This window comes from Neolamprologus brichardi, chromosome 5 (genome assembly GCF_056152115.1).
Source record: "Neolamprologus brichardi isolate AB-2024 chromosome 5, ASM5615211v1, whole genome shotgun sequence".
Classification (NCBI taxonomy): domain Eukaryota; kingdom Metazoa; phylum Chordata; class Actinopteri; order Cichliformes; family Cichlidae; genus Neolamprologus; species Neolamprologus brichardi.
Window position 1 is genome coordinate 15137882 of NC_142108.1, and position 16710 is coordinate 15154591.

The 16710-nt window shown below is 40.1% G+C and overlaps 2 protein-coding genes across 2 annotated transcripts in view; both read left to right on the top strand.

Annotated features, from left to right (window-relative positions):
- The first annotated feature begins 404 nt into the window (after nucleotides 1-404).
- Nucleotides 405-13243, top strand: fancd2 (FA complementation group D2). The gene is made up of 44 exons (XM_006806698.2): nucleotides 405-512; nucleotides 716-776; nucleotides 945-1079; nucleotides 1167-1234; nucleotides 1326-1432; nucleotides 1557-1617; nucleotides 1748-1800; nucleotides 1911-1989; nucleotides 2107-2231; nucleotides 2315-2402; nucleotides 2483-2587; nucleotides 2677-2777; nucleotides 2892-3003; nucleotides 3126-3161; nucleotides 3734-3880; nucleotides 3983-4117; nucleotides 4204-4335; nucleotides 4478-4582; nucleotides 4712-4821; nucleotides 4921-4975; nucleotides 5246-5365; nucleotides 5726-5799; nucleotides 5916-6059; nucleotides 6162-6262; nucleotides 6347-6462; nucleotides 6609-6717; nucleotides 6814-6912; nucleotides 7017-7111; nucleotides 7193-7348; nucleotides 7448-7564; nucleotides 7817-7945; nucleotides 8029-8147; nucleotides 8280-8390; nucleotides 8686-8816; nucleotides 8915-9014; nucleotides 10113-10235; nucleotides 10362-10455; nucleotides 10556-10627; nucleotides 10770-10808; nucleotides 10897-10971; nucleotides 11371-11445; nucleotides 11550-11696; nucleotides 11783-11890; nucleotides 12930-13243. The coding sequence occupies exons 2-44, from the start codon at nucleotides 716-718 to the stop codon at nucleotides 13014-13016; spliced, it is 4356 nt and encodes a 1451-aa protein (XP_006806761.2). The 5' UTR covers nucleotides 405-512; the 3' UTR covers nucleotides 13017-13243.
- A 1855-nt stretch (nucleotides 13244-15098) lies between these two features.
- tex264a (testis expressed 264, ER-phagy receptor a) overlaps nucleotides 15099-16710 on the top strand; it is a 70408-nt gene continuing 68796 nt past the window's right edge. Inside the window, exon 1 of the mRNA XM_006806699.3 lies at nucleotides 15099-15576. Coding sequence (XP_006806762.1) covers nucleotides 15319-15576 — 258 coding nt within the window. The 5' untranslated portion in view covers nucleotides 15099-15318. The remainder of the gene's footprint in view (nucleotides 15577-16710) is intronic.

The window sequence follows — 16710 nt, forward strand, 5'->3', positions numbered from 1 at the left end:
CATGTATAAATATGATTATTTATTTTTAATAAAAATATACTTATAAAAAGGATATTTATTAATATATTTTTTATGTAAATAAGTAATGTATTAACTTAATAAATTTAAATATTAGCGGGACAATGTTGTTGGCAAACTAAGAGAGACGAAGAAGAAAGCAGGGGGCACTGCAATAGCTTGATCCAGTGTACTCTTTGATGGAGTTGCTTGTCCCGGAAAGGCTGTTCAGTTATTAAGTATTCAGTCCCAAACGCTTAAGTATGACCAACTCATACAAACCGGCTGAGTGTTTGAAAATGAAAATATTGCACATTACTGACGGACTGCTGTAAATTACAGCACACAGATCAGTAAACAGAGTGACCTATAACGGTGCAGTTACGGCTGAGCTTTTCTAGCAGCCAATAGGATGCGCGAGTGTGACGACACTGATGACGCGGAGCTGTTTGGCGCGGAAGTTTGTTTTGTAACTTCGGTGTTTGGTCGTCCGTGGCTTCGTCTGCTCAGTAAAAGTATGTCTACCATTTTTCATAAAAAACATTTCTGTCAACCTTACCAGAACATTTCATATCGACATGATGTTAAAGACAAAAAGCACGTTTGTGTTAAAGTTATTGAACTGTCCCCTCCTTTTTTAACTCCCCTGTGTGTGTCTGTGTGTGTATGGTAGCCTAATATAGCTATTAACAGCCTTCTGTCCTTCATATTTCATCAGATGATGCGCAAAAAGCGACGCTCCTCCGTGGATAAAGGAGAGGGAGCTCCTGCAGCACCTAGTAAGTTTAAAACGTGTATGTGTATAAGGCACGTTTCTCCATGTATTCCCAAAAATTTCATCAGTCTTGGGAGCTATGTAGCACCTCTGTTGACACAGTTTCCCGCGAGAGAAGCTGTATAGCTGTTTTCTGTGATATTATTTTTTTAAGCTTTATATCTGCTTTCAGAAGTGAAGAAGAGTCGCAGCGCTGGTCGCCAGTCTAAGGAAGCTGCCCCAGAGGAGACCAGTCAGTGTGTGTTTGTTGACTTTGTCAGAGTGGCCGGTGTCACATTGAGACAGGGCGGCATGCCTAACGAGATAGGTAAACGCACTCAATTCAGTTTTGAAACAAAGCAGCGCTGTAAATGAAATGAGATGCTCACCTACATCTGGTCTTATCCCTCTCCAGGTGTTGACCAAGTAGTGTTTCAGAGACGAATACAGCAGCAAATTCAGAAGAGCCCCAGGTACCCTGGTGTGAGTATAAACCGTACAACAACCCTACAGTGAACACAAAAATACAACAAAAAACACGTTTCCCCCTAAGTTCCTACTTTTCATCTCTTAGATCATTCAAGAATTCATCACAGCACTGGAGTCATATATGGAGAACACTGACAGGTTTAGGAACTGCCTTCTTCCATGCATCCCACAGTCGTCTAATGGAGACCCCAGGTAAACATCCCATAAACAACCAATGAATTATAAGGCTACTTTTGACAGCTCCATAAATTATGGAGGACACAGCTAGAAGTTGGACTAAGCTAATAAAACTGATATGTTTTCATGTGTGCTGCAGTTCTGTCAGTTCATTCCAGGAAAGCCTGCTGCGGATGTTGTTGGGGATTGAAATGTTACAGGTGAGATTTTCTGTGATGACCTGTAAAAGAAAACTGCGTTTTTACAAGCACAGTCAAAATGAAAAGCAGTATGTATTAGTACAAATACACTACCACAAATCCCCAATCACCTGTCCTTTTTTTTTAATAGACTTCCATCATTAACACCTTGCTTGAGAAGCTCCCTGAGTATATGTTAGATAGGTCAGTATTTCCTGACATTTTGATGTACTACACAATTTTTTGGTTTAAAATTTGGAATACTTTTAATATGTCTTTAAAAAAAAAATCTAACTGTCTTCTCTACTCCATAGTACCAGCGATGGAGGAGTTAGTATCCCACGCATTATTATTAACCAACTCAAATGGCTAGACAGAGTTGTGGACGCTAAGGTAATCATTTGTTTGATGACAGGTTTTGTTGCTTTTGTAATTGAAGGTGTGTCTGGCCTGTTGAGTTTGTCCTATAATCACATGTTTCTTCTTTTGTGCTTATTTATCTTCCTGCAGGATTTGGCGTCGAAGCTCATGGAGTTGGTGTCAGTAGCTCCGGTGGAGGTTCAGTGTGACATCATCACCAGTTTGCCAGAGATACTGGAAGACTCCCAGCACAATGATATAGCCAGGGAGCTCAAGTATGTACACTAAATCTCTAACACACATGTGCTGTGGTCAATCTGTGTTTTAAGGTTGCTGCTAATACCACTCCTCTCTGCAGCTCTTTACTCCAGGAGAAGACTCAGTTGATCGTTCCCATCCTGGATGCCCTTTCTAGTCTTAACCTCACATCTTCATTGCTGACAGAGGTAGTGTGCACATGCACATATAAACACACATGTGCACTGGTAGCAATGCGTTTTTACTTGTTGCTTTTCTGGTTTTTCAGGTCCGTGGAGCTGTTATGGCCACGCTGGCTGCTGTGCAGCTAGAGGACCTCCCCGTAGTGGTCAAGTTCATCCTGCACTCTGTGTCGGCCTCTGATGCATACGAGGTCAGAGTGGTCAAGCAATACAAAAAATCCCCATACACCTCATAATTTTACTAAATGAATGGATATGAGAAGTGGTTCCTTGTTTTTAGGTTGTCTGTAATCTTCGAAAAAAGCTTGAGCTTGAGCAATGCGTCCTTCCGCCTGTGCTGCAAGTCTCTCAGAATCATATGAATAGCAAAGCAGCAGGCGGGTAAGATAACACGCATTCCAATTCATTTATAGCCCATTTATAGCACCTGAAGTTTTGAAGTAAGAAATGTGGTTTGTTGGTGATGTGATCCAGTTTTTGATGTTTTTGATGCAGGTCTGCCTCCGCGGCAGCAGCTGGCAGCAGCCAGGACAGCATCTCGTTGATACTGGACTGCATCAAGTCTGCAGTGCGATTCCAGAAAACCATTTCTGAGGCTTGGATCAAGGTATGAAATGAACTAATGCTCTTTTGGCCCCTCACTTAACTGATTGAGTCAATTGCTTGTGTCGGTGACTTAAATGTACTTTCCCCCCTCTCTCTCTCTTTCTCTCTGTTTTTTTTAAATAGGCCATAGAGTCTGTGGATGAGGTGGAGGGGCATAAGGTAAGTTCAGCATATTCCCAAAGAATGCTAACTGACGGCTTGGTCCCATTCTTAGGTCTATACACTGGTTCTCAAACAGAAGGGGGCCATGGGTCACCAGGTGAAAAATTCATGGCTTAAGAAGAAGTTGAATTAATATAATTTATGCAGTTAAGCTGCTGATTTTGTATTTAGTGACAGATTTAAAACATTCTGGGGTGACGAATGTGATTTTAGCTTCTGTATCATCAGAGTTTGAGAACCACGGGCATCCAAAAGTCTCCACCATTAGAAAGCTATTGGATAGTTACTTTTAACATTTCAAGCACATTTCTTCATAACATCTGGATAATTTTACAGAAATTAATTTCTCTTGCTTATCATAGTGACTTGTTTGATGTTGAAGCTATAAAGAAACATCACCATGTATACATGCACCTACTAGACCATGTTGTTACTCATCTTTACTGATGTCAGCTGTCAAAGTTGGATTATGGGAAACATTTTGAAGGAGGACATTTAGGAAGCCTGTTTATACACCACATTAAGGTTTTTAGGCATCTCTTTGTAATATTTCTGCTTTGCCACGTTAGGTCATGGATCTGCTGGTGCTGCTCATTCTTCACTCCACCAATGCCAACCAGAGCCGACGGGGGGCAGAAAGAGTGCTGAAGGTCAAAGTGAGAAACGGACTGATCCAAGAGGCTCTGTTACAGAGAACCTTCAGGGACTACGCTCAGGTGGGTCAGCCTGTAGAAATAGAAGCTTAAATATAAGAACACAAGCCCAGTGCAGTTTTTATTTTTAATACTTCATTGTATTTATTATTGTTCTTCTTTTAGGTCATGCGAGGGTACTTCCCCTCCACCCTTGCTTTAGCTCAGAGTTTGGTACGCTCACCTGACCCCTGCGTGGTGCCTTTCGGAGGAAACATGTACCTGCATGCGTTCACTGCGTTTGACTCTTACTGCCATCAGGTGAGTTTGAGAATAATTTGAATCATGCGTAAATGTTTCTAAATACAGATTCTTCTGCGTAATTCAACCCTGTGGTATTTTAATAGGAGGTGGTGGGCTCTCTCGTGACCCACGTGTGTAGTGGTGTGGGTGGAGAGGTGGACGTGGCTCTGGAGCTGCTCTGTGGTCTGGTTAACGAGAAACCCTCGGAAATGGCCATGTATGCTGTTTTTGTCAAGGTGACGAGGCGATCGAAACATTGTAGCTGCAAATCAAATATACAAAGCAAGCAGCGTGCGGATGATGGCTTTTCTTACCCAGCAGCGGTGTTTTTAAAATGTTTTTGGTTCTGATTGTAACCAGTCATGATATTTGACATAGGGAATCTTGGACTACATGGACAACCTCACTCCGCAGCAGATTCGAAGACTTTTCCACCTTCTGAGCAAACTGGCCTTTGGACAGAAGCAAGGATCTCACATTCAGGTGCAAAATCACGCATTCGGGGGATCCAGATATTGGACAGCCCAGCCTTGGACACTTTTTCTGCCTTTTTTTAAATTCTTTACTGTCTCTCATCTACTGACCTGTGTTCTTCTGTTTTATTCCAAACAGGATGATATGCACATAGTGATCCGCAAACAGCTCTCCAGCACTGTGCCCAAGTACAAGCGCATTGGCATCATTGGTGCTGTGATGATTGTAGGCAGCATGGGGGCTTTCAGGTAAAAACTTGTTTGGCAAACATTAGATAAGTGCCTTGTTTACTCTGTGATTTAATTTTTCGGTGTCATCAGCAGACTAACCTCTTTTGTCTGTCCCAGGTCCAAAGCGAAGGAATCGCAGAGCAGGTCGCTGTCCCAGGAGACAATCAGACAGGTACGTATTAGCCATTAAAACAAGTGGTGCTAATGATTTTTTTATTTATTACTCTTTAAAATCTCATTATTCTTTTATGTTTGCCACAGGGCCTGCTTTATTTAAGATAACAGTGTTTGATCAGCTAGTATTTAAATATATGGTGTATCTACATTGTAAAAACTTCAGAACCTTTCAAACTTTGGACCCTTTCATTTTGGTTGAACCAGTATTTTTTTTCCTTTGAAGTCTGTCACAGATCTCCAGTTATGTTTGTTTTTCCCGCTGCAGGTGACGGCTCTGTTGGAGCTGGTGAAGTCGAGCAGTGAAAGCTCACCTGAGGCTGAAGCTCTTTATTATGATGAACTGGCCAACCTGATTTTGAGCTCTACTCTGGACCCACAGGTCCAGGTATGTCTCAGAAACTCACAAAACCTTCTCTCTTATTCTGCAATATGTAGAATATCTCACTCTTGCTGCTTAAGAGGCTTTCTCAAATGCAGTTTGTCATGTTGTACTGAAGGCAAACTGGAGGCTACATTTACTAACTGTCTCATCATGAGGTCCAAAGTAGCATTATGTGAAGCTATAGGTGTTAGCTGGTTGCTCAGACATAACTTTTAATTCTTTTCTTTCTTTGTGGTAGTTTCAATTTCTTTTTAAAACTTTTTTTATACATTAATAACTGTACGCGTTATACTTTAAAGTAAAAACTGATTGTACTGTACTTTGTCAGATGAAACCTTCCTGTTATTTTCTTTATTCTTCTAGGACATGATTGGAAAAAGTGTCCTTCAAGACTTTGAGGATGACTTTGTAGTGGACCTGGGCCCGGAAATATCAGGGTTAGTGATGATGACGTAGTAACTGTTTTCAGCATACTGAGTTATATTTTTATATAATTGGTATCACTGAGCCTGTTTTTTGTCTTTTTGTTGTCTTTTTGTTGTTGTTTTTTCAGGTCCTTTCCCTTTCCGGCCCGTGCAATGTACAAATTATATGAAGATGAGGATCAGGGAGGCATTGCTATCAACCTGATGCCTCTACTGGCCAAAGACATCCAAAACAAAGGAGAGCTGCAAAATCAAGTCAATAAGGCACATAAGTGAGTCGTCCCCATGATAAGAGAATGCTAAATCAATAATCTGTTTTGCTAATTGTATTTACTGTATTTGATATTTCCTGTTTGTTGTATTTGTGGGAGAAGGCGAGTGTCTTCTCTGTGTTTGTCCCCATTTTTCCGTCTCCTGAGGTTGTGTGTAGAGAAGCGGCATCAGGGAGACTTGGAGGAAATTGACGGCCTTCTGGGTGAGGAAGAGGGAGTGACAAATACTTTTTGGTACTGTGGCTATAAAGCAGTTTATGCTTATGTGTTTATGTGCTTCATTACAGGGTGCCCTCTGATCCTAACAGACATGGACGTAGTAGAGAAAGTTGAGAGCTTGTCAAAAGCTGAGAGGGAGTTCCTCTGTACTTTGCTCTTTCACACCATCAACTGGTTCAGAGAGGTAACTGCATGTTAATGTCAGTTCACTTATTTGGAAAAGACAAGATGTGTGACTGAAGCCCCAGCCACACAACAACACGTTTCCCCTAGTGGCTGGTCTCTAGGCCTGCGTGACTGTCGCCTAAAGCTGTGTGTGTTTTTCCACAGGTGGTAAATGCATTCTGTACACAAAAAGACACAGATATGAAGATGAGAGTACTGACTCGCCTGCAGAACATCACTTATCTTCAGACACTGTTGGAGAGAGCTCTGGCAGGTGTGTTTTTGATCCAACAATAAAAGGACTTAGAATCCCTCTTTTCTGCCCTGCAGTGTCAGTTTTACTAACAATTTACTTTATTTTGACTTTCAGGAACACCTGGCTATGTGCCACCTATTGCTAATTTTGATGGAGACAGTACAGATGGGATTGTACCCAATTCCACTGTTCCTGTGAATAAGATAAAGAAAGGTGAGTCCACCTGTAACAGGATATTTTAGCCTACGTTGTTTATATACTTCTGTTATGTGTATGTTAGTTATACATAATAACATTGACCTCATTGTGCTATTTAGATGGCACAGGAAAGAAAAGGAAGGCCCCTGGTAAGAATTCTTCAGAAAGCAGCTCACAGGCTGAAGAGGCGACAGAAGCAGATGAAACTCAGCAGGTAAACATCTGACAAAGTCGACCCTCTCATGTGTTTGTTTAAAGCAAAACAAACTAAAATATGAACTTGCTTATGATTAAGGAGCAGCCAGAAAAGGAGAAGGTAAAGGAGATCCGGCCAGGTGTCAGCCTGGCGTCCTACAGACCGTTTTTTAGGGAGCTCGACATGGAGGTGCTTAGCGTTCTGCAGTGTGGGCTGCTGTCACGCTCGCTGCTGGACTCTGAGCTCCACACAAAGGTAAATAAGCGCTTTTGGAAACGTGTGCTGCTTTAAATGTATTTTACAACTATACTGTGTGCACCATTTGAATCAAGCTAATGTTTTTGCATTGCTAAGGTGCGAGAGGAGGTTCTGCTGGGCCCTGCTGAGCTCGTCTTCCTCCTGGAGGATATGCTTCGCAAATTAGAGTTTAGTCTAACAGCTGCCCCGGCCAAAAGAGCTCCATTCCTCAAGGTGTGGAAAAAAGCATAGCAACAGTAGTAACAAGCATTATGGAGCAATGTTAGAGAAGACAAATACTCTGTCACAATAAACACTGCTCATTTTAGGTTAACATTTCATATATTGTAGCAGGAATTCTAGTCACAGATGGAGCAATTTATTTAGACCAAATTAATTAAACCTGTTTGTCCTTGAAACTCAATAGTTTCATACAGTATAAATTTAATAATTTAACTGTAATTATTGAACTATGTTCCTGTGTAGGGAAGAACTGATAAGAGTGTGGGCTTCTCCCACCTCCAGCAAAGGAGCTCTAAGGATATTGCCTCTTGTTGTGCCCAACTTATGCCTGCTCTCTGCTCACACCTGGAGAACTGCCACAACCACTTCCAGGTATCGAATCATTAAATGTCTTGACTTCAGATGGGAAATCACGTTTTTAAGAAATTCTCGCACATGCTTTCGCTCTTTCACAGATTATGCTATCTGAAAACAACGGCGTTGTTGATGGACCTGCAACAAATGTGGAGGAACACCAGTTAATGTCTTCAGCCTATCAGCTGCTCCTGCAGGTCCTGAACACTACCTTCAGCTGGTAAGGAGAAACAGGAGCACTAATGTTTACCTCAGAAGACATCTAGAGCAGTGTGCCTTGAGAAGTGTTTGCCTCAGTCTTATATATATATATATATATATATATATACACACACAAATGTGCATCTCTCAGGTCTGGATTTAGTCAACCAGCACAGAAGAGCTTACTGAAGAAGGCTCTGGGAGTTTTTGCTGGACGACTCAAAGAGGGAGGTGCTGAGCTGACTCTGGAGCAGCTTGTGAAGTGAGTGGTTAAGTTTTAAGACTCTGCTAGAGGACACTTCTCTAAATAGTTTGATTTATTTTTTTCATCTCTCACTAAGAAGTCTTATTTCTGCGGTAGATTGTTACATGTACATGCTTACATGTAAAAAAAAAGAAAAGATTTGATATCCAGGGACCAAGCTATTGTTGACAGAATATTCCCCACGAAACTCTTTCTCTCTCTTCTTCTTCTTCTGTTTTTATTTTAGACATTTTTGATATTTGTGTTTCACAACATAATACATGCATTTGTTTTCTCTGTTTTGTTTTTTTAGACACAGTTTTGAATATCTGCTCAACTTCCGCAGCACAGTGCCAAATCTCAGCATAGCTCTGTGTCTCTCTCAGCTTCTCTCCACTGTGTCAGAGAAAGGAGGAAATCCTGCCGCTTACAGAGAGCAAACTGGTTGGGCTAATACGATGCCTCATTTTAATTCACTTATTCACTTGAATTATTTTCAAAGAGTGTGTGAGGACCTGATTTATTTATTTTTCTTGGTTTAGCGTCCCTTGCACGGCGTTTCTTGAACCAGGACTGGGTGACGGCCAGTGGCGAGAAGGAGCGAGGCACCAAATTCAACGAAGCACTTCACACTCTCCTGAGGTACGTCTGCATTTTTTGTGGCCCTCTAGTGCAAATGTAAACTCAAATGAAAGCAGCTAAAAGTCTTGAGTATACACTGACTGGTCACTTTATTAGGTACACCGTGCTAGTACTGGGTTAGACTTCATTCAAGCACAGATTCACCAAGGTTGCTGGAAACATTCCTCAGAGATTTTGGTCTATATTGACACAATATATCACACAGCTCCTGCAGATTTGTTGGCTCTCCCGTTCCATCACATCCCAGAGATGCACTTTTGGATGGGATCTGATGGGATGTTAAAGAAACCACTTTGACTGGTCATTTACTTCATGTCTTCCCCCTGATCTTTCTTCCAGCTTTCTTGTTTTCTCTCCACTGTAAAACCCCAAAAATATATTCTAAGAAAAGAAACCACATTCATGTTGTTCCAGCTTTGTGAGATGGTGCATAATCCTATTGGAAGGAGCCATCGAAAGATTGCTTACACTATGGGAAGGGCTCGGATAGACTGTGTTTAAAGATGCCCATTTGGTACTAAGGGACCCCCAAAAAATTTCTCCCACTCCATAACAACACAACCATAACCCTGAACCATTGACGCAAAACAGGATGGATCCATGCGTTCATGTTGTTTACACCAGATTCTGACTCTGCTATCCAAATGTTGCAGTAAAAATCTTGAAACATCAGATTAGGGAACATTCTTCCAATCTTCTGTTCCTAATTTTGCTGATCCTGTGCAAATTGCTGATCTGCCTCATACCTTGATTGTAACAAGTGGTTATTTGATTTATTGTTGCCTTCCTACAAACTCATAGAGAGCTTGCTGTTCTCTGTTGACTGGTGACATCTAGAAAGTTGTTTTGACCATGTCTGCAAGCCTAAACGCGTTTAGTTGCTGCCATGTTTTGGGCTGATTGGATATTTGTACTAACCAGCAGTTGAGCCGCTGTACCTAACAAAGCAGCCAGTGAGTGCATATAAATATATCACCAGTAGGCAATAAAAAATTAAGTACATCACACATCAGTGTCAAATTTAGTCTAAGGTAATTCAGAAATCAGAATCACGATCTTTTTATCTTGCAATATCTTTTTCTTCGGCTGCCTCTGTAGCATCTATCTGGAACATGTTGATGATATTCTAAAGGCAGTGGAGGAAATAGCTGCTCAAGGAATCCCAGAGCTCATCAATGCATCAAAAGATGAGAGCTCTGCTTCCTGGCCCACTCTCAGCAGGTAGGTCTCTACCATTAGCTCTTGATTCTCAGTCATACTAGAGTCAACTCTGGTGATTGTACTGTTGGTGATTTGGTTAAGCTGTTAGATTAAGATCTGAGTCTTTGGTTTTCTCTCTTTCATCAGGCAGACATTCCTGGTGTTCTACAAAGTCTTGATGGCAGAGCTTGAGAAAGCTGTTCACAAGATTCCCTCTAGCAAAATGAGTGACAACACTGAGGTCAGCCACTAGGTGTCACACTGTCCAGCATGTTCTCCTTTATGTAAATCACAGTAGTCAGACCCATAAACTCAGAAAGTCATGTGTGCCTTTCTTCTAGGCTCAGAGTGAGAAACTGCTGACATGGAACCTGGCTGTCAGGGACTTTCACATCCTGGTCAACCTGGTTAAGGTATAACATATAAACTGACTGACTGCTGACCTTTAGCTAAGTATATGGTCACGGTACTGTTGGAAAAGTGATTAGAATGAATGATATTTAAAAAGGGAGTTAATATCCATTCCATGTCACGTGTGTGTTTTTGTCCTTGCAGGTTTTTGATTCTCGGCCCGTTCTCAACGTGTGCTTAAAGGTGAGTGGGTTCTGCATGCTGACTATGATCTCACCTTCACTAACTGTTCAACGTTTTCCTTAACTGGTTTGAATCTTGTATTTGATAGTATGGCCGCCTTTTCCTGGAGTCTTTCCTGAAGTTGGGAATGCCGCTATTGGACTACAGTTTCAAAAGGCACAAGGTAGTTATGAAGCCACTTCACAGCTGCCAGTATACTTTCATGTCAGATCTCCCACCCCCGTCACATGCACACTACACAATGTCATGTTTACTAAAACTCTCAATGGTGCTGTAGGAGAGTATACCCTAACCATGATTTTATATACTGGCAAAATAATAAAAACACCATCAGCGTAGTAATCTAATTAACTTTACCCCACCTTCAGTCAAGCTTGAGGATTGCATACAATGAACCTGAGCTGCTCTGCTGGCTAGCTATATGATAAGACCATTTTTAAGCCAAGGATCTTTCTCCATGTTATGTTCTGCAAAGAAAAGTTTATATATCAGCACATATTGGAAAATATTTGTCCATGCTGATGAACCTGTAATAGACATGGCGATGCTTGTATCTTTCAAGGAGGATGTCCAAGGTTTGCTGAAGACCTTCCAGCTCAGCACTCGGCAGCTTCATCACATGTGTGGACATTCTAAGGTAATTTGATTATTTCTGTTAAATTGAAGAAAAGACCGAGTCTGTGTAGTGTTCACCTTTATCCTCGGGATTTCTTTAACTGATTATAATACATTGGTGCTCAGATGCATCAGGATACCAGCTTGACCAACCACGTGCCAGCCTTGAAGAAGAGCCTCGAGCTGTTTGTATACAGAGTGAAGGCCATGCTGACGCTCAACAACTGTCAGGAGGCCTTTTGGATGGGTAATCTGAAGAATCGCAACCTGAAGGTAAAATATTATTAATTATTATTGCTTTAATTCCTAATACATTTTTAAATCATTAACTTAAAAGAATGATATGATTTACCCTGCAGGGGGAAGAGATTCTTTCTCAGAGGTCACAAGAAGAAGATGATGATGATGAGGAGGAGGAGGAGCAGCCAGAGCGTTCACCACCTCCACAGGAGCAGTCAGAAGATGAGGTAATTGTAATTTCTTGTAAAAGATAAAACATGAATTGGGCCGACACTCCAAAGGCTTGTTGCAGTTTAGACGTTTGTTGACTCACACTCTTTGTTAGGTACACCAGTTTCACGGGCTCAGTTAAATTGAACAATGGAAGATTGGAAAAACATTGCTGATGAGTCCTGATTTCAAATGCAACGTTTAGATGGTAGGGTCTCTCTTTGGTGTCGACAAAATGAAAAGTATGGATCCATTTTGCCTTATATTAGCAGTTCAGGCTGCTGGTGGTGTTTTAGGCATCTTAGTACCAACTGAACGTTGTTTAAAAATCACAGCCTGCTTGATTATTACTGCTGACCATCATCATAAAGAGATGGACATGGTCAACAGCAATACTCGAGCAGGATAATGTGCTATATCACAAAACTGATTTCCTGAACCATGATAATGAAGTCACTGCACTCAAATGGTCTCCACAGACACCAAATCTCAGTTCAATAGAGCACCTTTAAAAGAGAAATAGATTTTTGTATCATGGATGTGCAGCCAACAAATCTGCAGCAGCTGTGTGATGCTGTCATGCCAATATGGACCACAATCTCTGAGAAATTAAGCAACACCTTGAGTTCAATGTATTAGTAAGGTGTACCTAATAAAGTGGGCTGTGGTGTGTATATATATTACACTTTGTTGTTGGTTTTTGAATAGTTATTAAACAAAAAAAAAGAACTTTTTGGCACCTGAAACTGGTTAAAGTAAAACACAAAACAAGCCCCTCCCCCCTCCAATGCGCTATACTTACTTTTAGAAGTATTAACTGGTCGGGTAACAGACAGTTGAAGCTGTAGAGCAGTGGGGCCGATAAGATAACTGTCATTCTGTAGCAGGCTAAAAATTAGTGGCTGAGACAGTTAACAGGGAGGCGGTGTACTGTATAACTATGTAACTCTGTCTTACATATAGTCACTGTATTTATTCTCTACCATTAATGCTGTTTCATGCTTGCGTGTTCACAAATAGTCATGTTTACCATGTGTGTGCTGTTATTGTGTGCAGGCCCAGGAGAGTGACTCTGAGGGAATTAAAAAGGTTAACAGAGTGGAGAATGTGGACCAGGAGGATACTTCAGATGACTCTGAGTAATACGTCTTTACTGACATAATAATAAATGTTTGAATCTTCCTATTTTCATTTTTTTTCTATTTACAGGTGAAAAAATCTCATTACTGTTTATCCTATTAAATAAGTTATCACACTAGGGCACAGTCTTAAAAAAAGTGTTACATTTGAAAGTGGTGGATGAATATGTCATTCATATGTTATATTTTAAAATGCTTACCAATTTAACGATTCTCATAAAATACCTTGTTTATCAGCTTTGAAACTGTAAAAATAAAAAAAATAAAAATGATTTTGATGGTTTCATTTAATTTTCAAGACCTCTCTTTTCCAGATCTTGTATAAAATGGCATGTCCTGTCATTAGTTTAATATCACCATAATAATGTAGTGTTTTAACACGCTCTGTCATTTGAGGCAATGTTAGAGAACTTAGGTTTTTTTCTTTGTATTGTAAGCCTGGGAAAATCACATCACAGTGCTCAGGCTCAACACAGCGATCTTTGTTCCTGGCAAATCCTGTAATGAGGGACAGCACTGATTAGTGTAAGCTCTAAAGGAAAGGAAACGATATATATTTGATACTTTAAGGTCCTGGAGACTCATTTATGAGCATTTAATAACAGCGCTTGATGGTTAAAATTCTACATTAGAGTTAAAAAACAACAACTCTTAAATAGTGCCATTCCTTATGTACTATGGATCTCTAGCTACGAGCAGTGAATCATAGTTTTTGCTTTTGCTGATATAAAAGCACAGGATTTCACGTTAAAGTTGTATTACATGATAATTAAAGAAATATGATGTGATAGCTTTGGGGAAAGTTTCACCTCACAAAGAACAGATGCAGCTTTGAATGAATGTATAAGAGTTTTCTGCTCCTGAAACTTAAAGGATTGGATTTTCTTTTTTGCAGGGTTATTATAGAGTTTTTATTGATAATACATTATGGCTTGAATGCTGTTAAAATACCTGAGGAGGAGAGAAATCCTCTACAGGTCCAATGCACAATTTATTATTTAACACATCACCAAAGAAATTGAAATAGTGCCTTTGTGCTAGTTTTATTGTGTCTATTCCATGTAGTTTAAAACTAACATTTTTATTTCAGTAGATAGTAGCACACATTTCTGTGTAGCGGCCTTTATTTCAGCAATGTTGATCATATATCGTAATGCACTATATCACAAAATTTCCATCAGCAGCACTTGAAAACAGCATGAGACAGGTACACAAAAGATGTTTGCTGAAATATAATCAGCATTTCTCTGCTTATAATTATGAATCTAGTAAATAAATAAAATTAGGAACAAAAAGAGTTAGCAAACAGGATGTGATGTGAACAGTATGTGATAAATTAGATGCTTTCCAAAATGCAGCTGACTGAAATGGAACAATACACCAAAACTGGCTGCAGCCCATTGATCTGCCAAACAATGATAACTTGTCACACTTCATACTCATGATCTAAGTGGTTTAGAGCTGATAGCACTGAGGAGATTAAACATGGTTTGTGTCTCTGGTCCCAGGAACTAAATAAGCATTGAGGACCTCTAATCTGATGGTGAGTGTACACATCATCTTGTGTTGTTTTTGGTAGTTTTCTGTGAAAAGCAGGAAAACAGTGCATCTGTTTTTTTTGTTTTTGTTTTTGTTTTCTGTCACACCACTCCTGTCCCAAATAGTACTCCAGACTTGTTCTGGTATGCCTGCGCATACTGTAATAATAATATCGACCAAATTCTGCTTAAATGTATTTTTTATATGGCTGAGAATTTTTGAATTTACACCGTTACCTGAATGTTGTCACACTATAAAGCAGTAATGTTTGATTTCAGTTTTTCATTTATCAATTTATTTATTTATTTTTAGACTTGTTCATATTAATGGAAAGGGGGTGCTATTGAAAATAATGAGTTTTTCTTTGCGTCCAAGCCGGATTTTCGAAGCTCAGTAGGAGTAATATTAATTTAGTATTAAGTGTTATACGGTTATTTCCTATTTTACCGACGTAATTTACAAAAACCAACAAGTCCTTTAAATAAAACATAAACGCCTCCCCCCGAGGTGAATAAGCTTGGTCTGACCGGGAAGCGTGTACCTTTGTTTGGGGAAATAACTAGCTTTCCGCTGTGCTTGGACTTCGTGTAGCTATTTCGGCTTAAAACAACAACAACAATTCAGCACTGACTTGTGAATAGTCCCGATTCTTGTGCCGTGTTATTTGAGCCATTAGGACGACAGCATCGGTGCGAGAGTGACCCGAAGGAGGACGTTTAGCCCCAGATTTTGCAGTGTCTGCAGCTATTGTACCGCCTTGAGAGACCATGTCCGATTTATTTCTGCTGCTGCTGATAATTGTCCTTCTGCTGTGTTTGGTTGTGACGGTGGGGAGCTTACTGCTGTACTCGGGGGTCCTGTCAGACATTGTCATTAAGACTGGACCGCCTCCAATTAGAAATGTCACCATTGCTTATAAGTTTAAAGAGGGACCATACAAGGACTGCGGTGCAGCCTACACTGAGAGCTGCAGCATTGGGCCAAAGCTGAACGCCATCGGTGTCTTCTACGATGACCCCAAGCAGGTGAGACCGTGAGACGTAGCACCTGTTACCGTAATGTTTAACTACACAGCACTGAAGGTGTATTTACATTTGACCCCGTGACATAACATCGAAATCCAATGTACTCTGTTAGCAGATAAGATATTGCAGCCAGTAAGATATGCTGACCTGCACAGTGTCCTAAAGGTCACTCAAAGGCTCACAATGTATATTTAAAACTTAGACTGTTGCATTGAGCTGTGATTGTCTGTGCAGTGGACTTAACAATACCCGTGGAAAAAAAGTGAAATATGACCATGGCTTCAATAACTGCTGGTTATTTTCTTGATAGATTGTCTTTTTTTTATGACCAGTTTATAATGTGTTAGTAAGTAAAACATTTAGCACGCAAAACAAAGCAGCACAGATCAGATATATAGCATCCATGCAGTATAAGAGACTCCTCTAAGGCTGACTAAAACCTGTGTTACAAAACTTTCCAGTCTTACAAGTTTAATTTTATCACACAAAAAGCTCCTTCCTTTAATGAACAAATATACATGTTAGCATTTTATAAAGATTGCCTTTATATTTAAAAGTATTATCAGTATTGTCAGTATGTGTAGCATTATGGTATTGTCTCTAAAGTCACCTCACAATTTCCCAGCAGCTACAGTTACATCTTTAATTGTTCTTTTCTCCATGCAGTATCCTGTCATTGGAAAGTGCTTATGTTGGCATTTTTTGCTTTAAATGTAAATACATTTGTATTTAAATGTAAATACATTTATTTTACTAAAGCTACGAAACATCGGCTAAGTTGTTAAGTGGCCACTGATCCCTTTTGGATGATAAACTAATCTTTTCGTTCTAAATATTGTTTATTCATATTTTTTCATGGCACTGAACTGTGTAAGCAGATTTATTTCAGTGTAATTTACTATGTGTAGCTCAGTGGCTTAAATATATAAGCTGTCTTTTAAAGTAACTGAGCTTGAATGATGAAACCAGTCGGCTATTCATTGCCACGTTGCACTGTTGATATTGTTTCCCCTCTCATCTGTGGCTCCAAGGCACTTTGGCATTTGCCTCTTTCTGACTCAGAAATGGTAACCAGACTCCTGACTATAAGGGCAAACACAGCCTCTTCACATGTGTCTAGGAAAAGCTGACAGA

Bases quoted from the DNA above. Each gene is read 5' to 3' on its own strand.
- fancd2 (XM_006806698.2), top strand. From the start codon at position 716: ATGATGCGCAAAAAGCGACGCTCCTCCGTGGATAAAGGAGAGGGAGCT. The intron at 6,263-6,346 runs GTGAGGAAGAGG...GCTTCATTACAG, and splicing joins GGAAATTGACGGCCTTCTGG to GGTGCCCTCTGATCCTAACA. The intron at 10,972-11,370 runs GTAGTTATGAAG...GTATCTTTCAAG, and splicing joins ACAGTTTCAAAAGGCACAAG to GAGGATGTCCAAGGTTTGCT.